General features: G+C 52.2%; 1 protein-coding gene across 1 annotated transcript; it reads left to right on the plus strand.

The window, feature by feature from the left end:
* Nucleotides 1-6923: 6923 nt before the first annotated feature.
* CAVIN1 (caveolae associated protein 1) lies at nt 6924-20371 on the plus strand. The gene is made up of 2 exons (XM_037033620.1): nt 6924-7635; nt 17996-20371. Exons 1-2 carry the CDS (start codon nt 7165-7167, stop codon nt 18698-18700), a joined length of 1176 nt encoding a protein of 391 aa, XP_036889515.1. The 5' UTR covers nt 6924-7164; the 3' UTR covers nt 18701-20371.
* The last annotated feature ends 978 nt before the right edge of the window (nt 20372-21349 follow it).

Genomic DNA, 21349 nt, shown 5'->3' on the forward strand with positions numbered 1-21349 from the left:
CGCCCCGATCAAACCTGTAACCCAGGTGTGTGCCCTGACGGGATGAGCCCACAACCTGTTGGTGCGTGGGACAGTGCTCCAGCTGACTGCGCCGCTGGGCCAAGGCCTTTCCAAACTGTTGTCGACATTCCCTCAAATCAATTTTCTTTCTACAGTTCCAATCAGCTTCTTTTCCTCTTTTGGTTGCAATCCTTAATTAGTGCCTTATAACCTTTAGGATAAAGTCCAGACCGCTCAGCATGACTTCCAGGATGCACTGTGATTGGGCAGCTTTTCTCAGCCCGGCCTCACCTTTAGCCTGTCTGCCTCCGAACATCTTATGCTTCAGCTTCGATAAAATATTTGCCACGGCAAATAGCCACAAGGGCTCAGACAGCCTCATGCCATTACCGAGATCTTTCCTCTGCTTGGAACCCTGACCCCCAGCAAATGCCACAGCTCAGCTCCTCTGAAGTGCCCCTGACGCCCTTCCATAGACGGTAGTGCCCTTTCCTCTGCCTTGTCATCATTCACTATATGTGATGCCTTTAGTGGTCGCTGCCCCGCTCAGTTGTCGTTGTTGAGGTCTGTGCCCTACTCTCATGTCAGACCGGAAGTTTCTGATGGCAAGGACCGTGTCTTTCCATCTCTGGGTCCCCATCCCCTGGCCCTGGGACTAGCACTTTGTAGGCACTCGATAAACATTTGTTTGAGTGAATGGAGTTCAAAAAGATTTTTCCGAAGCACTATCAGGTCTCAGAGGGCTTTTTAAAGTGTCAAAGATTTGTCTCACAGACTCACTGAATGTCAGAACTGGAAGGAACCTTAGAAATCACGTACTCCTATTTTTTCATTTACAGATGAAAAAAAATTAAGGACTAAAAGAGAGATGAACTAAGAGAAGAAAAGTCGCTTGAAATCATATACCAATTTGGAGGTAGAACCAAATGGAATAAATCTGAAGAAATGAGGCAAAGCCATAGAAGGCCTTTTTTTTTTTTTCAGAAGAAGGCAGCCCAGTAACATTTTAGGAAGAATGACTGGCAATGCAGTACATGCCAGGTGAATTGGAGGGAAGAGGTTAGAGATGCAGAGACCAACCAGAAAGAGCAGTAACAACGCAGGCATCAGTGGATAACCACTGGACCAGAGGGGTGGCCACGGTAATGGGAGTGACGGGGGTGGTTACAGGGAAAGGACGAGCAGGCCTTGGGGTTCCGTTTGCTTACAGAGGAGAGGGAGAGAGAAGAGTTAAAAAAACTGCAAGTTGGAGACTGGTGGTTGAAAGGAGGGTGGTGCGGTTGATGGAAGTAAGAAAGTCATGAGAGATCTTATTTTTGAGGGAAGTCATTAAATTTAGTTTAGTTTACGTTGCATTGAGGTGAGGGTGGGGTACCCAAAGAGGCTGTAAGCAGTGGGAGATAAGAGCAAGTCTAGTATTTAGGAAGGAGGTGGACATACTGGTAACCCGTCACTGCGCCTCCTGGCCTGGTGGGATTCAGCAACCACCTCTGGACCCTTGGTAATGCCTGGCCCAGCAGGGGCTGCCAGAACTCTGCTTCAGCAAGACGGACAACAGCATCCATTCTGATCACTTGGTGTCTGTCCGTGCTGCTGGTTTCCAATATGTTTAACATTTCAAGAAGCAGAGACACTGATTTTAGAGTCATAGCAAAGAGGGTGCCAGAAGACAAGAAAAAAAAAAAAGAGGGAAAGTGACTGGAACCAGAGCAGAGGGCCGGAGGCAGAACCTGGGTTAAACACCTGCATTACAAAAGTGGCCCAGGAAAGAAAAAGGGAAATGGCATGAATATTCATAGCAGGGTTATTCATAATAGACAAAAAACGAAACAACCTAAACGTCTATCGACAAACACCATGTAGCGTATCTATACAACGGCATTTTATTCAGCAGTTAAAAGGACTGAAGTACTGATAAATGCTACAGCAGGAGTCAACCTTGAAAATGAACCGCCTGAAAGAAGCCACACTCAAAAGGCCACCTATTGTATGATGCCACTTACATGAAGTGTCCAGATCAGGCAAGTCCGTAGACCCCAAGTAGATGGGTGGTTGTGAGGCCCTGGGAGAAGGGAGGAATGGGGGTGACTGCTCATGGGCCTGGGGCAGCGGGGTTGTTTCACCTGACCCTGTGTTCCTGGAAAACACTGACATTTAAAGGCCTCGCCCTACCCTTTTGTGTTCTGGAAAACAGCTTACTGGGAAGATGCAGCCTCTCCCTGTGACTCACAGGCACCCTCTCATTTACCTGTGACCAGGGCAGGCATAGACCCTCCATATTTTCATTCTTTGTCTCATAAATGATACTGACCTGCTTGTCCCTGCTGATCCCTCGGGACAAAATGCTTCCTTAACCGAACTTCATTTCAGCCTCTCTCCTCCCCACAAGCCCCTGACTTTGGCCCACTCAGCCTCAGCTGGCACACAGCCCGTTCTGAGGATGGACTGACTTCAGGGAAAAGCATTCTCTGATCCATTCTCATGTCACCCTTTCATCCATTCTCCGCACCTGCTCGTGTGTGTGTGTGTGTGTGTGTGTGTGTTAGCTTTGTTTAGCCCTCTCAGTCAAAGAAAACTCCCTTTTGTTTGGCCTTGCGACACACAGGTCTTATGGTCGCAGTGTTCTCCCCGCTACAGTAGACCCCTCCCCGACTGTGCACAAATGGTCCCTTTCCTCCTGTGCAGACACGTCTCAGATCAATTCTCCCTTCACTAAGTCCAGATCTTTTTTTTATTTGACAGGTGCTTATTTTGGGGGTGATCAAAATGCTCTCAAATTGATTATGGTTGCCAACTCTGTGAACGTACTAAAAACCATTTAGTACATTTTTAAAAGGTGAACTGTATACTACATAAATGATATCTCAATGAAGCTTGGGTTTTAAATGTTTTTTTAGAAGTTTTAAAAGCTGTTTTAAAAAATGAAAGGAAGGAAAAACGAGTTAGCAAATGGGACAAGAAATAAACAAAAACAATACAGCCTCACAAAAGGCCACGAGGAAGACTATCAAGGACAGTAATGCTAAATCCTGCAGAGCTCAAATAAAACTAGACAGGGAGAGACAGCTGGTAGAAGACAGAGTTTATTAGTGACTTTTAAATTCACTTTCGGTAGAGAGGAAGCCAGCTTTTTGGATAAACTGCAGAAGTGTAAGGATTGACCTGAGGGTAACAGATCCACAGCGGCTATTCCGGAAAAACAATGAATTTGAACAGGAGGAAACAGACGGATCCAACCTGGACGCGACAGGAAGGTAAGACCAATTACGACTGCAGTTGTTGTTGTCTGTGTGTTGGCTTTTGTTATTTGTATGTAAGATAAGAGACCAGTACACGTCGAAGGCAAAGGAGAGGGAAGGCTTTATGGCATTTTCATTAATGTATTTTCTGTGTGTTAGCCTGAGTCACTGCTTCCCTGAGACTAAAACCTCTCTCCCCAGAGCAAACCTGCTGTGTCCTGTGGTTGGTTACTAGCACCAAATGATGCATAGACTAGCACCTAGTAAATATTTTTATTGTTTGCTGGTTCAGGAAGTCTATCCTATATATTGTTTGAAAAAGAAAGGAAGGGATTTTTTAGGAAGAGAAATATACAAACATCATAAGCACTTTCCACATATGTCAGAGGGACAAGAATAGTGCCCATAAATCTGGGGAGAAAAACCCGTGGCAACTGTGAGCCAGCTGCTAAGGACTGGTTTTCTATGTGGGATGGTTGTTTCTCTGATGTGAAGACGTCATTCATCCCAACCGTTTATTATGAACAAAACACACTGTCTCCCTAGGCTCGCTCTCAGCACAGATCCAACACTGAGTGGAACACATTACATGCCGTGCCCCTCACACCTTGCTGAATCTTCCTAGGTGTAAACTGATGAGATTTAAGGCAGAACCACAGCAAGAGATGAGCAATGCCTGGCTTACCCACCCCTCAGCCCTGCCCTTTCACACCTCTTGTTGCTACTGGGGGGAGGGGAGAAAGGGCCTACCCTCCCTCCTCCTCATGCTAGAGACCCTCCCCCTGTGAACCCTTCGCCACTCTCCCAGTAGTGGCAACCCTCCCTGAGCGGCTGGAGGGCCCTCCGCTTTGTGTGGGAAAGTATTCGTGCATCTGCCTCTCCTGCTACGCTCTGGATTTCTCCTTAGGAAGGACCGAGCCTTCCTCATCCTCCTTGAAGTTTCCAGCCCAGTTGCTGGCTCATGGTAAGCAGTCACACTTTGCTGAACACATGGACGGATGGAGGAATATGATAGAGCGCTGCGAGGTTCCAGCGGCTAACGTGAGTGCAACCGGTTCTTTTTCTGGGCCACAGGGTTGTTTGTCTCCACTTTTGTATCCCTTTTACAGAGTCTGCCTCAGCAGCTGCGAGCGCATGATGGAACAGTTTGCCTCTCAGCAAATAGAGTGAGCAATGGAAAATGGAAATTATCAACCCTGAATGCAAGCGATGGCGTGCTGAATGCAGTCTCAAACGAAGGGAAACTGCTTATTTTCACTGAAATGAAGTTCTCGGAGAATTGTTCCGCTCCAGTTCTGGCTGTCCTCTTGACACTAGTTCCCCAAGGCTTAGCACGCCCCCTGTCGGGTTTAGCTGGCATTTAGTAAGAAGAGGAAAAGTAGAGAAACGTGTAAGTAGGGGTAGGGCCCTTTCTGCAAAATTCTCTGTTAACGAGGCATCAGATGACGCACGTATTTACCAGACTACCCCTGGGACCTAATCTGACTCATCTCAAATACTGTCATTCCTATTTGAAGAGTAGAAATACTTTCCTGATGGGAGAGCTGAATGGCATGGACTTAATTCCTTTAGCAAGTACGCAGCCACAAAAATCAAGTCAATCACTAGAATTTCTCTTTGGCACCACCCCCACCCCACCCTGCAACAGTGAGGTTGCAATGTCTAAATGTCCACTGAGAGAGAACTAGTTAAATAAATATGGTGCATCTGTACTTTGGAAAACAAGACAGCTCCACATGTACTGATATGGAACAATCTTCAAGATATATTAGTGACTAAAAAAAGAAAACCATATATATATTTGATGTTATATGCAGAGATTTTCTATGGAAGACTCCACAAGACAATAGTAACAATTATCTCCTGGGGAGGAAATTAGGTGCTGCAGACAGAGGTAGAAAGAAACCTTTTCACTATATTTTTGTGTGCTATTCACACTTTGTATCTTGTGTTACCTATGAAAATAATCTAACCGATTAAAAAATATAAGAACCCTGTGAAGGTTCAGTAAGTTTCTCTACTGTTGCTCTTCTTTTTTCTGGAAATCTTATCAACGCTCAATGGAAACAACTTAGACTGCCAAAGTACATTTTCTTTTAAATCATGAAATAAATTGGTCAGGTCTAGTAGGCATATATATATATATATATATATATATATATAATTTAATATAATAATATAATATATATTATATAATTTTATGTATTATACATAGTTTTCTATATTATATTTGACTTTATATGTCAGCTATGATCTTATACTTGTATACCGGTTCATTCTACTTGATCTCACACAGGAAAGCCATTTGTTTCTGAGAAAGCAGCCATTGAAACGTTGGGAAGGTATTTTTTCCACCAGTCGCTGGGACTGCCCTGGGCTAACCCCAGAGCTCTCCAGCGCTCCAGCTCTCCAGCTCCTTTCTGGGTTGGTGGGTTCTCCAACAGAGTTGATGGAGCCCCAGGTTTCCACCCAGCGAGTTTTCACTCTTCCTAACGACAAGGCATGCCAGACTAGAACAGCTCTTTTGCCAAGACCATCGTCTATCCAGCTGGGGAAACCCAAGACTGGTTTCCTAACTGGGGCAAGGTTTGCCGCTTTTCTGGGGGAAAGGCGGGTGGTGCCGCTCCAGGGGACTCACAGCTCCAGTGCTGTGCTGGAGAGCACAGTGGGCGCGTGTGGGCAGCCTGGACTTCCTGGACTTCCGAGCTAAGGGTCCGCCTTGGCCCTGCTCTTTGGTACCCATTACAGTTGAAAATACGTCTGCACGTAATGCTCAGGCCCACTGGCTGGTGGGTGGCCATGCGTGCTCATCCTGTAGAATGAGAGGTGCAGCGCGACGGGACGAAGTGTGGGAGGAGCCCAGGGACCTGGTTTGAGCGCCAAGCCGGTGCTACCCTGCAGGTGGACTGCGGCCCGTCACTTGCCCTCTCCAGGCCCTCCTGTCCCCGTTTGTTAAATGAGAAGGTGAGATTTGATCATTTCTCTGCTGAGCACCAGTCTTTCGAATGTGGCGAGAAGAGTGCATTCCTAAGTCCTGCTCTGAGCTTGGTGCCTGCTAGGCCTCTGGAGCAGGGGTAAACACAGAAAAAGCTGGGTTTTAGAGAAAGGTTAGAGATGGGCAAAAGGTTTTATTTTCTACTTCATTGCCCATTTTAACAGAATTAAAATAGGACAACCCTAGTGGAAACCCAGAGGGCTTTGCAGCCCCTCACCACCACTGGGAGCCTAATGGAAAGTCTCTTTCTTCCGTTCCCCAAGCAACCCCTCAAGCTTTTAGAGTAGCAGCTGGTATTTGGGGATATGCTAGAGGCCCCTTCAAAAAGACTGTGGATCCTTTCCTTTTCAGAAACTGGGCACAAGCCAACACAACACAACACAACACAACATTTCACGTATCATTTCAGGGTCCGATGTTCCACCTGACTCGCCCCCTCCAGGATGTCAAAGGCCGAGGCAGGTTGCGGGCAAGCAGGAAAGGGGAGGGAAAGCGGAGCCATACTCTAGGACCTGTCTCCTCTCCAGCTCGCATTCCTTCGTCGCAGTCCCGCTCTCGCTCTTGTCGCCTCCGCTTCGTCTCCGGCTCCAACTATTCCAACCATCCTGGGAAGGGTGGGGCGGTCGGCTCTCGGGTCCCCCTCGGTTGCCCCCTCCCCCATCCTCGTTCTCCCCTTCTCCCCAGTCCCTCCCTTTCTGGGGTGGGGCCAGCCAATGGGCGCTGAGACTCCCGGGTTTGGCCTGGGAGCCCGGGAGCGCAGAGATCGCCCCCCACAGTTCTGGCCGAGGTCCCGGGGCGCACGGACGTGGCTTGAGTTTCCTCCGCTCTCCGATCGCTCTCACTCTCCTCCCCCCTCCCGCTCTTCCTCCTGTCCCGGTCTCCCGCTCCAGCTTCAGCTCCACCCGCCGGCCCTGCACGGCTCCGGTAGCCATGGAGGACACCCAGCTCCACATCGTCGAGCAGCCGCTCCCCGGGTACCCTGACGCGGAAGACCCGGCGTCCTCGATAGTGCGGGCGGCGGCGGCGGAGGAGCCATCGGGCGCTGGCTCCGAGGAGCTGATCAAGTCGGACCAGGTGAACGGCGTGCTGGTGCTGAGCCTTCTGGACAAAATCATCGGCGCCGTCGACCAGATCCAGCTGACCCAAGCCCAACTGGAGGAGCGGCAGGCGGAGATGGAGGGCGCCGTGCAGAGCATCCAGGGTGAGCTGAGTAAGCTGGGCAAGGCGCACGCCACCACCAGTAACACGGTGAGCAAGTTGCTGGAGAAGGTCCGCAAGGTCAGCGTCAACGTGAAGACCGTGCGCGGCAGCCTGGAGCGCCAGGCCGGCCAGATCAAGAAGCTGGAGGTCAACGAGGCCGAGCTGTTGAGGCGCCGCAACTTTAAAGTTATGATCTACCAGGTGAGCTGGTGGGGCGGACCTCGCTCCGAGCTCCGCGCCCAGCCTGCAATCCCAGGCCCGGGGTTTGGGGTCCGGGGACCTGCCCTCAGCGCGGCTCGGCTCTCCCGCCAGCCTGTCTGGACCTGGGGGACCCACCCTCCTTGGGAGGACCGCTCCTGTGGGGGGTGGGGTGAGGAGCGGATTCCTGGAGTGCGAAGAGGGGCGCGTTCTGCACCCCGGGTCTCCTCACCGAGCCCCCTCCCTTCGGTGTCAAATGTAGTAGAACCGAGTTAGGAGGCTGGATTCGGGGACACTGTCCCTCGCAGACTGCTCCAAACTTGGCTCTGTCAAAAGTCTACTCCGAGGAAGTTTGGGGGAAAGCCGTAGGTCTCTGGCGGTGTTTGGGACCCGCTGTAAACGGACACTGGCAGCAAGGCCCGGGTTTGGGGCCTCAGGCACTGCCCGCCCGATATAGCGGGTGATTCAGGGCCCAGGCACGCACCGGCGGGGGCTGAGCCAGGCGAGGGACACCATAGACAGCACACCCCCGCGGACCCCGCACCCCCGCCTCAGCCCTGGCTACCTACCCTATCCCCCCGGCGCGATCTGTCCCTAGCCTCCCGACACTTTCAGTCCCTTGGGGACGCCCTAGTCAGAGGCGCTCCCGTCCTCTTGGCCAGGTGGAAGCAGGCAGGCGGGGTTGGGGGGTGGGTGAGTGAAGAAGGCAAGAGGGGCTGGTGGAAGGGAGTGGACAGCCCAGGCCCACGGTCCGGGCACAGTGAATCACCTCGCATACCTGCGGGGGCGGCGAACGGGCACACTCGCTGGAGGAGGCTGGCGCGCTCCAGGCTCCGCCCAGGCGCTGATTGCTTCGTTTGCACCTCTCCCCATTCCTCCTGCCAGGATAAAAAACCATGTAGTTTTTGTGTCTTAACCCCAAATAAACCTGCCCCTCTCCACACCTCCTCCCCAATTCCATTAAGTTGGGACTCAGCTGAGGGCTTGGTGATCTTTTTGCTTGGGTGCGAATGTGCCCAGCCTCGCCTCTCGGCTTCCCGCAGGCCTGGTGGATGGATGTTCCCATCCCAAGGAGATGAGACCCGGGGGGTGGAAGGTAGTCTGTGCTCCCTCTTCCTATTGACCGGAGCGGAAAGGAAAGGAAGGCTGGATTTCCCACAGCCCATAGGTGAGAAGACCCCTCTCAGCTTTGGCTTCACTGAAGACTCTGGGGTTTGGTCAAGCTGGCTTCTGAGTAGCCACCTGGGATGCCACGTGTCCTGGGGTTGGCCTCTGTAGAGGGAGCTAAGAAAGATGCAGATTGAGACAAGTGTTTGGCCACAATAGACACAGTGTGGTGGGCCAGCTGGCATTAGCTGAAGAGGTGGGACAGAGGCAGAAGTGACATTCCCCCTCCCCGTCCCCTGCCCAGGGACTCCACCCAAGAGGCCTTTAAAAAGCTTCGCCTCTCCCCGTCCAGTACTGTCTGGTAGTAAATGTTTTTGCCCAGAGCTGTTTCCACTTGATCTGCTTGGAGAAAGCTGTGTGTGTGTGTGATTTTTTAAGAGATCTACCTAGCACTGAGAGGCATCAAAGGAAGGAGAACAAGATAGGGGAGCAAACAAGCCTGATCTTTTCTACCTGGTATGGTACAGGGTTGCCATGGAGGGCTGAGTGGGTGGCCCTTCTCACTTTTAAATGTCCCAGACCACAGGACCTGGGGAAATTCTTGGTCTTGGGGTAAACTTCCCCATGTCAAAGGTGGAGACTCTGAGAGGACAGCTATGGAGGGAGAAAGGCTTCCATGCAGAGGCCAATAGCATCCCTCTGCCGCTCCCTCTCAGCCACTGGCGGGGGTCTGGGGCTGTGTATTGTGTGTCTGTGGGGGGACGAGGTCAAATCTCAGGGTGGCTTTGACTGCATCTGTACTAACCCAGGGCCGGAGGAGAACAGAGAGTTGAGGTAGCAGGAAAAGCTCAAGCTGAGGACCCTGAGCCCCCAAACATCAGAGGAAATAACTAAGAACTAAAAGCGTCCCAACTCTGAGATGAGCTCAGAGATAAAGACTGGCGACAGGGTGGGGCTCAGGGACGCAGAACTTCCCTGCCCTGAGCTGCACAGCAGATGTTCCAGGTGGGGGCCTGCGGGCGGGCTACTCTGATGCTGGAGGAAGGCAGAGGCCTCTCTGCCCTGAGTCTGCAGGCTGGGGAAGAGAACGAGGTAAAAATAGCGCTAGGCCTTGGCAGACCTAATAGGGAAGATCAGGGGCGGCAATGTTTATGGTAAAATCAGGCCCATTGGGGTAGGATGTTTGGGTGGCCAGGCATGGAGAGATTTGGAGAAAAGCCTCACAGGATGATGTGAGTTCTCCATCAGGGGAAGAGGAGATTCTGTATGCCCCACCGCAGATGTGGGCGGTGATGATTTGGCAAGGGGGAGGGGGCAAGGTGGAGGGAATCCTGAAAGGGTGGGAAGGCCCCAGCTGTGGGTCATCTGGCCTCCCACACCTTCTTCCTGGGGAATAAAGGAGGGAATCCCTCGTACGGCCCCACCCTGAGTCAGGGAACTGCTAGACACAATGACATCACAGGTTAAGTTTGCATTGAAATACTCGCGCGTACACACACACACACACACACACACACACACGGAATCCAGCCACTCCCTGGCATTTCCCTCTGTCTCCCAAACAATGAGTAGCAGTTTGGCGTCCCTATCGGATGACGCCTAGCTAGGCAACCGTTAGTGAATGAGAGAGGTGAATGCTGCTTGGGGTCAGTGGATTGAGAACTGCTGGGAGGATCAGGCAAATTGGGGCGCCATCCAAACAGCAGGAACTGTGGTTAGTAAAGAGCCAACTCTCCAAGACAGTAATTTGGATATTATTAGAGTTCTTTTAGAATCCGGAAAGGGAGGCAGAAACAGAAATTAATGTGTTCTGGAGTATTTTTTTTAAGATTTTATTTATTTTTATTTTTATTTTAGACAGAGGGTAAGGGAGGGAGAAAGAAAGACAGAAACATCAATGTGCGGTTGCCTCTCACATGGCCCCCACTAGGGAGCTGGTTGGCAACCCAGGCATGTGCCCTGACTGGGAACTGAACTGGTGACCCTTTGGTTCACAGCCCACACTCAATCCACTGAGCTACACCAGCCAGAGCTGTTCTGGAGTATTTCTGACGGGGCAGTTGGCAACCTGCACTTGGGCCTGTCAGACCTGCTCCCCGTGCTTGAGGGTGGGACTAGGAAGCACTTAAGGGTCAGGGGGTCGTGGGCATTAAAGGTGAGCAACCAGGGCCAGAATGAGGGCTGGCTGACTTCTCCCCAGATCCTAGCCCATCCTGCAGCTTCTTCTTGGACTCAAGGCAAATAAAGCCTCCTTGTTCCAGAATTCCAAAACTTGGTCAAAACATGTTCCCAACTCAGGGTTCTGGTCTCTCTTGTCCCTCTAAGCCTAGTGGCCATGGAGAGATTGCTTATCATACCTTTCCTCCACAAAGCTGAGTTGGGGTTGTTTTTCCTGGTCATTGGATCCAAAGCAGGGAGGACATTTTTAGAGGTGTGTGTTTCTCTCTTTTTGTTTAAAGTCCTCACCCAAGGACTTTTTCTTTTTCATTGCTTTTTGAGGGAGGGGAAGGGAGAGGGGGAGGAAGAGAGAGAAACATCAATGGGAGACATCAGTTGGTTGCTCCTTCCATGCACCCAGACCAGGGATCAAACCCACAACCCGTCGGTTAAGGGATGATGCTCCAAACCACTGAGTCACACTGGCCAGCATCCTCCTTTCGCTATTTTTTTTTTTTTTTTTAGTAAATAAAGTCTGACTCTTTTAAGGGTCAGTCAGAAAGACAGATGGCACAGGGTGGGCAGCTGGCAGGGAGAAGAGGGTTATCAGTGCCAGGCAAGCAGCCTCAGAGGTGAGTAGTGGTTTGTTCCATTTTTTTTTTTTTGGATCATATCATTGTGAACGTTTTATCATTTTGTCATGGTAGGATTTTTGAGTTGAAAGATGCTTCAGAGATAATCAACTTGTTTCTTCACTTTGCATTAGAGGAAGCTGAGGCTCGGAAAGGGGAAGTGACTTGCCTATTGTCACTCAAGTGATTGAGGGGTCAAAGCTGAGGCCAGAACCCAGGTGTGCACCACCCCCTCTTCCGCTGCACTTTCTTTTTGAAAACAATATTTTACTTATTTGTTTTAGAGAGAGGGGAAGGGAGGGAGAAAGAGAGAGAGAGAGAGAAACATCGACATGAAAGAGAAACACAGGTCAGGGAGAAACTGACCAGTTACCTCTCTTCAGCCCCAACGGGGAACCAACCCAAAACTCAGGCGTGTGCCCTGACCAGCAATCAAACCGCCACCTTTTGCTTTGTGGGCCGACACCCAACCAGCTGAGCCACACCGTTCAGGCTTTTGCTGCATTTTCTGCTCCTCACCTCCTCCTTCCATCCCTGGGCCCTACAGCAGAAAACAGGGCAGAGGCTAGCCTGGACAGAGGGTTGCTTCTGGCTCCTTCATTTTCTGAGGGAGACCGTTTCACAGCCCTGGCATGGGGCTGCTGTGTGTGTGCGGGTGTGCACATCNCAGCAATCAAACCGCCACCTTTTGCTTTGTGGGCCAACACCCAACCAGCTGAGCCACACCATTCAGGCTTTTGCTGCATTTTCTGCTCCTCACCTCCTCCTTCCATCCCTGGGCCCTACAGCAGAAAACAGGGCAGAGGCTAGCCTGGACAGAGGGTTGCTTCTGGCTCCTTCATTTTCTGAGGGAGACCGTTTCACAGCCCTGGCATGGGGCTGCTGTGTGTGTGCGGGTGTGCACATCCCTGGCACAGGCGCACTGCGTGTGTGCAGGTGTGCAGCAATGGCTAACGGATGGCTAAGGCCGACGGCCTTCAGCTGCTCAGCCTCATAGCACTGAAGAAGAGTCAGTGTGTGATCACCTGGCCCAAAGATAGTGTGTGTGGGGACAGCAGAGTGTAAGGACTGAGCCCCCTGCCCCGTGGGGGTGTCCCCTGGGGTGGCCTCTGCATCTGGCCAGATGGAGACCACGTTGTCTCCTCAGCCTCCCTGCCCCTCCCTGTGCCCCCAGGGCAGGCTGGCACCAGCTGCTTTGTGTTCCTGTGGCTGCAGGCCTTGACTCAACACTGCTACCCCTGGAGTCTGGTGACATACCCAACTGTCCCTCTCCCCTGACATCTGATTGTCCAAAGCAAGGGTGGTGGCTCGGCCCCTCAGGAGGGAGAGTTGGGAGCTGCCGCCGCTGGGTGCCCCAGGATGTAGGCCCACCTGTCATAAAAACAGCGTAATTTCTCTGTGCATCTTGGTGTCTGCTGACTCAGGCATGGGTGGTAGGAGGGGAGGATGTGGCCAAAGGGAAACAGCCAGAATGTCCCTCTTCCATGCCTCTCCCTCTCCTCATCCGGGGTGGCACCCCGAGGAATAACAGGAACTGGGATCAGCAGTGTCTGACTCTGAAGCCGGTGAAGTTGTTTGCCTCCTCAGTTAGAATCCAATGACAGGCCTCTTAGAAAACTCCTTTCCCACCCCCAGCAGGCTCTTCCCCCATCACCCCACCCCCGAGCTGGTAGGAGGCCAAGGCCGGGACTGGGGAAGACCTTAGAGGGAGGATGGGAGGGGTCCATTTGAACTGTGTTTATGAATTCCTGGGCCCAGGTTTGCCCCACCCTATCAGCCCCAGGGCCTTCTTGAGGAAGCATTTAAAATGCGGTTCCTTTCCATCCTAATACATTGTGTACTCCCCTCTCCTCCCTACTCACCCCTCCCAGCTCTGCATGCTCACCAAGGCCTCTTTCTCTCAACCCTATCTGCATCCATTCCAAACCCCACTTAAACCCCTTTTCCTCATCTTAGCCCAAGAAGACGCTGAATGCACCCAAGATCGTGCCTTTTGACCTTCTGCCTGAGACTGAGCCCTTTGACCTGAAGCCTGATACAGTGCCTGAGATCCCACCCTTTGACCAGACGCCTAGGGCGCTGCCCTATTACCCAGAACCTGTGCCTCTGCCCACCCCAAAGGAGCCGACAGCTGGTGGGGGCTTTTAGGGTCTCCTGGAGCCCCAGGGTCTGTGGGCATGGGGGTGTCCCTGCCGTCCACCACGAGCTCCCCACTTGGTGGTGGTCGGGGCAGACCAGGGGCCCTCTTCTGAGACACTGCCCCTTGGGGTGGGGGATGGGTGCCATGAAATGCTCTTGTATTAGGCAGAGTTCAGGGGAATGTGGTGTGTGCAGTAGAGTGGGAGGTGGAGGGAAGGCTCCTCCCTCCACTTCTTGGTTTTTGTCTTAATAGCGACACTCCAAACACCATGCCTGAGCTGCGCCAACGCTGCCCTGCATGAAATTGCATGAAACTGAGCCAAGGCTTCAGATTCTCCCTTCCCTTGGCCCTTCTGCCTCTTCCTCAGGGGCAGGCCCGTTTGGCTCAAAGCCCCTTAAGAGAGGCCTCAGGAGGCCCAAGCCTGGGGTCTTCTCTGTGCCCTGTACACCTCCCCCCATGCAGCTGAGGGAAACATTTACACTTATTTTTTCCAGGTTTGTTTTTTTAATGTTTTGCAAAGAGATCCCTTATGTTTGCCAGATCCTGCCTTGGGTGGGGCACTCAGAAGCTGCCAACTCAGAGAGGCCAGAAGGGGGGTCATTTTAGCTGGTTCTGGTTAGATTCTCTGGCCGTCTTGTAGGACAGTGTTGCTCAACTTTTTTTTTTTCATAAGCATCTGCCTGAGGGATCCTTGTAGACATTTCCCCCTAACTGTCCCCTCCTCCATCAAGTTTTAACCCTGCAGTTATATTCTATATCTGTTTATGTGCCGGGACTCTTTGGAACACGGGAAATGATCACAATATCTAAACTTCCCCTTACCCCCCAAGAACCTATTTCCATCTTCCTGGGGACAACATCGCCCCTACTGGGAATCACTATAGCAAAAAAGAAGGACCCTCGGCCTTCGGTGTCCCCCACCCCCTTGTCATGGCAGTCTCAAGTGGAGAGCCCAAGTTTTTAAGACACCCCCTCTCTCAACTCTCCCTCAGTCTGTACCCGCTTCTAACACTGTGTCTCAGCAGGTCCTAGGTCTTGGAATTACCTTTCCAAAGTCTACCCTGGCCATCCCCAGACGATAGCTGGGGACAGAGCTGGTTTGCTCTAAGTCAAGAAAGGCTCCCACGCAGAACTATATGACATTGTCCCTTCTCCCTGACAAATGTGAAGTGCCTGGCCAAGGACCAGGCACATATTAGGTGCTCAATTAAATTATAATCATAATTTTTTTCTTCATAAGCCACAGGATCTTAAGTTTATACAGCAGAGTTGGGGAGTGGTGCGGAAGGGGCTGGGAGCTTCTCTGGGGAGTCCTGGGCTGGTGCCTTCCAGGGCTGGGGAGCTGTGTGTGTGTGTGTGGGGGGTGCGGGGGCAGGGGAAGCTGTGCATGCTTTTGTTCAGACCTGGTCATTAAAGGTAACTCTGGAAACCAAGCCTGTTGGGAGTGGTGGTTTTGTTTAATAAAAAAATGTGAAAATGGAACAAGCAGAGCCCTCCCTCCCTGCTACCTGCTGAGGCCTCTCCTTTGGTTCAGGAGCTCTGCCAGGGAGACAGGGGTGGGGCAAGGGTGCCTGGCCTGTGTGCCCGGGGTAGGGGAGAGGTGCTCTGGGATTGTGTTTATGGTTGTTGTAGCAACAGGCAGACTGGGTGGGCCCAAGATAGCGCTCGAGGCTGTGAGTCATAGGGGAAACCTGACTTGCAAAGGGAGAGAAAAGAGAAAATCCGTTAATGGAGGTGAAAAGCTAAGGTCCTGGCGGACCCTCTCCAGAACCAACCTACTGGACGTTGCTCAGGAGTTTGGGCCAAGTCCTTTCTTCCCTTGTCCCCTGACCTCCCATCAGGAAGGCATCACTCTGGTGTAAGACATCACTCTGGGGGAAACCTACAACAAAGGAGGTTCTATTCACAGGCCCCTGTGTGGACTGAGGGAGATGCCCCCAAATCCAGAAATAAATCTTCACTCACTGGGCTTGCTCCCAGATGTTGTCTTTGAAGCCTTTTATCAGGATCTAGGAAGACAGGATTGGCTACAAGAAGTCTTCAGCTCTCTCCCCAGCCCTGTTCACTTCCAAGCTCAGTTGGCAGAGACCTTTATCTAGGAAGCCAGAGGCCAGGGAAACCAGCCAGCTCAGCCTTTATGGGGTGGGGTGGATCAGTGGGGAGAATCAGGGATGCTGGGAGTGGGGCAGAGAGACAATGCGGATTTGTTTTCCAGCAGCTGGGACTGTTTCCTGACTATTCCCTGCCCATCACCCTTAATCCTTCCACATTGTCTGAGTTTAGTGAAGGGAGGGGTTCTCTTCCACCCTCTGGTGTCCAGTTTGTGGGGTTTTATTCTGGGAAGCTGTAAAGGAGAGATCAGAGCTGGGTTGGTTTTTTTGTTTGTTTGCTTTTTCAATACAGGGCTGCAGGTAAATTCTGGGTGGAGACAGATGAAAAGGTAGTGGAGAGTTTAGTTTCTGGAGAGTCCTAAAGTGGCGGGAAAGAGCGGTGGCCAGGGAGAGCTGATTGCAAACAGAGACCCAAAAAGTACAAATTGGAACTAAGAGGGAATGCTGAGAGAAGTCGAGACCCCCCCTACACCCGGAACAAGGCAAACAATGTTTGCCTCCAATGTTTCTGTGAGTGTAGAAGACAGAGGGATGAACAGAATGAAGTAGGATGTCCACAATGGTACTAAACCAGCTATGGCAAGTAGAGACTACAAGTCCCAGCATGCCCAGTGCCCGGGTTGCCTTGCCTGCTGGGAGGTGTAGTCAAGGGATGAGAGCTTGAGGTGGCTTGATGCCCAGAAGAGCTGGTGCCCAGTTTGGGAGCAGAGGTGGAGCCACTACTGCCTCTTTGTCCCTGCTAATGCTATTGACAGGGAGGGAAGGAAGTTGGGAGGGGTGTTCCTAGTTTTCTCTGTAAACCAGGAAACGGGCGGGGGGGGGGGAGCGGGGGAGGGAAAAGGAAAGAAGTTGGGGGGTGGCATGGGCGGGGTAGGAATTTCTGTAGCAGGTGGTGCAGAGCTACCAAGTGGCCAATGTATGTGTGTGTTCATGTGTTTATGTGAGGGCTCAGCTCATGTTGCCTCACTTTTTTTTGTACATTGAATTTATTGGGGTGATATTGGTTAATAGGATCATATAGGCTTTAAGATGCCTCATTTTTCTCAGTTGGGGTTTTCTTACAATACTGGGAAACAATCTCAGAAAACCCTTTAGAAACTGTCTCTCATTCCTTTATCTGAAGTCTGTAAAGAGCGTCTGGGCCAAAGAGGAGGCCCTGCTTACATGCAGGGTCATGTCTCTCTCTGTGTCAGCCTCCCCTTACTTCAACGGAGGTGGGAGGTGAGCCGGGGATTCTCAAACATTGGCCCAGACTCGGGGTCTTGGAGAAAATCTTCCCGGAGTGGAAAACAGTGCCAGGGTCACGTCCCACGAGGGAGCTGGGAAGAACTGGCTCTGAGCTCCAGGGTATCAGGGAATCTGGGCCCACAGTCCTATTCTCGGCCCTTCAAGATCAGATTGGGGGGGGGGGCAGAGCAGGAATGGAAAAGTAATCCCTCCTGTCCATTCCAAAGTAGGGAAGTCCAAACCAGAAGAAATATGTGCTGGGAAGAATACCTGCCAGCCAGTTCTTTTCCTCTTTCTTCTCTGAATGTCTACCTGGTGGGAGGGGGGGAAATGCACTGGTGGAACCAAACAGTATGAGGAGGTCAAGCACTGGGGAAGGGGCCTCGATTCTTCCCTAAAACTCGTTCTGAAATGGGTTCAAGTGTGGGAAACACACTCTCTTTACCTTGACTTTAAGCTGTCTTACTTGGGTGGGGGCGTCTGCTGATACCGGCTGTGTGTTCATCTCCCTTCCCCACCCCTCGACCCCTCAATCTGAAGGAACGTTTCACAAACCCCTTTGCTTTTGGGTCTGTTTCGGGCAATGCGTGACTTCGTGCACCAGAGGGCGCTCTGCGCATTTCCAAAGTTAAGTGTGTTCCTCGGGAGCACAGGGCAAAGAGTGATTCAACTAAGAAGGGCGGGTGCAGGGCTCAAGGACACAGCCGGAGGGCCACAGAGATATTTAACCGAAGTGCAGTTAATGTCCGACCCGAAGCCTTCTCCCCCCTCGCCCGCCCCGTCTGTAGAGTTATCATTCAACACGTTTGTGGGATGCAAATAAGGTGCCCGTGCCGGGCGCTGGGGATACAATGGCAAACAGGTTCAGGCCGATTTCTTGGGTACCACGCACTCCCCAGCCTCACCTCCACCCTGCTTCGGGTTTACTCATTGTCCCCCCAAGTCCCTGCCCAACCCCCCTCATCTTTTCCACTCCGCTTCCCCTTCAGGATGAAGTGAAATTACCGGCCAAACTGAGCATCAGCAAGTCGCTGAAAGAGTCGGATACGCTGCCCGAGAAGGAGGGCGACGAGCTGGGTGAGGGCGAGCGGCCCGAGGAGGACGCCGCGGCGATCGAGCTGTCGTCGGACGAGGCGGTGGAGGTGGAGGAGGTCATCGAGGAGTCGCGCGCCGAGCGCATTAAGCGCAGCGGCCTGCGGCGGGTGGACGACTTCAAGAAGGCCTTCTCCAAGGAGAAGATGGAGAAGACCAGGGTGCGCACCCGCGAGAACCTGGAGAAGACCCGCCTCAAGACCAAGGAGAACCTGGAGAAGACGCGGCACACGCTGGAGAAGCGCATGAACAAGCTGGGCACGCGCCTCGTTCCCGTGGAGCGTCGGGAGAAGCTCAAGACCTCTCGGGAAAAGCTGCGCAAGTCCTTCAGTCCCGACCACGTGGTCTACGCGCGCTCCAAGACGGCTGTCTACAAGGTGCCGCCCTTCACCTTTCACGTCAAGAAGATCCGCGAGGGCGAGGTGGAGGTGCTGAAGGCCACCGAGATGGTGGAGGTGGGCGCCGACGACGAGGAGGAGGGTGGCGCGGAACGTGGCGAGGCCATCGATTTGCTGCGCGGGAGCAGCCCCGATGTGCACACGCTGCTGGAGATCACCGAGGAGTCTGATGCCGTGCTGGTGGACAAGAGCGACAGCGACTGAGGGGGAGGGGGGCTCTGCCCAGGAGGCCTTGCCGCCCCGCCTCTCCCCGCCCCCACCCTTATTCCTTTCCCTCCTGAACTTTCTCTTTTGCATTCTTTTCTCGGGCCCAAACGGCTGACACATTTCTAAATTGAGAACACCTTCCCCTCAACCAGCACCCCTCGAGTCTTAGAGCTGTTAAGACCAGAGGGGGAGGCCGCCTCCACAAAGGCCAGCCCCAGTCTGGGCGTAGTCCGGGTGGAAACGGAGAGGGGACTGGCCCGTGCTCCGGTTGTGCTAGCTGGGGATCCTGCGGGGAAATGCTGTTACTTCCGAAGTCGGGCCCCACTAGGGGCAGGCTGCCTCCCCCAGCACCCCCCCCCCCAACCTCCTCCTCTCACATCCAGCTCTGTCATTCCTGCTCACTGAGCTCTTCCTTCTTATCCTGATCCCTGGAATCTTCCAAGCCAAAGTTAATGTAATAGAAAAGAATGAATCCTGAACGAGACCTTTGTCCACATGGGAGGCCCCATACTGGAAGGACTTGAAAGCTGCTCTTGGGAGAAAAAGCCATGCATGAGGGCCTAGCACAAGCTGTATCTGCAAAGTGTCCCGACAAAGAAGGCTGGTGCCAAGCAGAGCCCTGGGGAGCGGTGGGGGAGGGGGGTAGAGAGGGGCACACTTGCACGACCAGGCACCTGCACACAGGAGCATATGGCTGTGGCTTTGGGAAGGAGAACAGGAAATAGCAGAAGGTGGAAATGGGTTAAGAGAGGACCATTTGCCTCGTTAGCAGCATGAGAAATGCAGAAAAAGAATTCCGTCTTGGGCTCTCCTTATCCATCTCAGGATAAGGAGGGATGATGAAAAAGAGAAAAGAGAGGTAGGCCTCACCCCTTCCCTCAGCTGGGATCTGCATGGTGCCCCAGGGCCAGTCCATCTCTCAAAGCCCAGAAAATTGGGGTCCCAGAAGGGGGCAGCACCTGGCTGCAGAGAACTGGGAGTGGGGAGGGAGGCGGGCCAGACAGACAGCAGGGTGCTGAGGGCCAGGCCACCAGGCTGAGAGCTGGAGGGGAGCACCTGGGCCTGGTGGGCTCCTCTCCTGAGTCTTTAGGGCTCACAGGGTTGCTCCTCCAGGTTCTCCTTGGGATGCTAACGTCCTGCTGCTCCTCCCCAGTAGAGGGGGCTGCCAGAAGCAGGCACAGCTCCCCTCTCCCGCGGAGTCATTTGTGCCATGGCCCACAAGTTCCCTTAAGAAGAAGCGGAAGGATTCTTCCTTCTCCCCCAGCTCCTCTGCCTCATCCTCCCTGCTCTGCTTTTTAGAATTGCAGCCAATTGCTTTCAGGGGTGGAGGGAGACGGGGCCTGGGGCACAAACCTTTTTACAATACGCAGCTTTGCTCCCTTTCCTCCCTCACCCTGCACTTTCTTGGTTCCTTTCTCTCTTGTGAATGTTTGGAGACAGGTCAACTGAGGCAGGATGGGGATTGGGACAGGGTGCTGATGGGCTGAAGGGGTCTGAGTTGTGGGCAGACCCCGGTTCCTGCGGGCTCTGGGGAGTCTCATGTTGCTGTGTCCTGGTGAGCAGCCTGACCAATAAACCTGCTTTTCTAGAAGGATCTGTGTTGGACTGTATTCTCCGAAGACAGTTGTGTATAGGACGACTTACAAAGGACAGGAGGGGACCATGGAGGGAGAGAAAAAGAGAAGACTTGGTTTAAACTTGCTGCACTTGCATGGCGCGTGTGTGGGGGGTGTATTATTGTCATCCCTATTCTAGAGGTGACGAAACAGAGTGACTTGTGGGAGGCCACGTAGCTGGTAAGTGGTGGAGCTGCGATTCTGAGCCAGGCATCCTGTAACCCAGGGCAGAATGGATGTATTTCCCAGCTGCCAGGCACTAGCCCTCCAGACACGCCTGAGCTTAGCCTGAGCTTCCCCCAAATACACACTTGGGAGTCATAGGCCTAGAGGAGGCAGCTTCAGGGAGGGGAAAAATCAGAGGCCCTGGTGCAGGGTGCTGAGTGTCATACAGAAAGGATTCCAGTGTATGTTGTGTGCTGGTCGTAGCCACACAGCGTAGTTAATCCTCCCCGTGACCCTGGGACGGGCACCTGTTCTGTACAAGTCTCTCTCCCTGGTGAGCAGTCTGCCCCACCTTCCCACAGGTTGTGGATTTCCCAGAGCAATGGACTCAAATCATCATTCGGGTTCTGCTGGCATCAGAAACACTTGGGAAGGAGTGTCCCTAATAAATATTGCTTGGCCAAAAGTCTGTGTGTTTTTTTTCCATAAAATATTTTTCATTTTCACCAATAACTTTATTGATTTAGATATTTTCAGTATGTTGGCTGTGTCCCACGTGGTATAATGTTGATTGTTCTCAATTAAATGTCTCAGTTTGATCGTTATCAAGTTCAACTGGTGTAACCAACCACGGAACATTGTCCAGCAAGAGATCTCCAGCATGAAACTTTGCAAACCACTTTCAACACATTCGATCGGTCACAGCACCTTCTCTATACACTGTGCAAATCTTTTTTTTTAAATTTCATTTGCGTTTTTACCTTTCTTGAAATAATAAAGCATAATATTCCTGTGTATCTTCTTTCATCTTCAATATTAAAATGACTACACAAAAATGGCTACCAATTGTGAGAAGTTTTTTAAA

The sequence above is a fragment of the Sturnira hondurensis genome, unplaced genomic scaffold (genome assembly GCF_014824575.4).
Source record: "Sturnira hondurensis isolate 20B ecotype Veracruz unplaced genomic scaffold, ASM1482457v3 Scaffold0021632, whole genome shotgun sequence".
In the NCBI taxonomy this organism is placed as follows: domain Eukaryota; kingdom Metazoa; phylum Chordata; class Mammalia; order Chiroptera; family Phyllostomidae; genus Sturnira; species Sturnira hondurensis.

Coding starts and splice junctions, on each gene's coding strand:
- CAVIN1 (XM_037033620.1), top strand. CDS start 7,165: ATGGAGGACACCCAGCTCCACATCGTCGAGCAGCCGCTCCCCGGGTAC. Junction 7,636..17,995: donor TTAAAGTTATGATCTACCAG/GTGAGCTGGTGG, acceptor CTTCCCCTTCAG/GATGAAGTGAAATTACCGGC.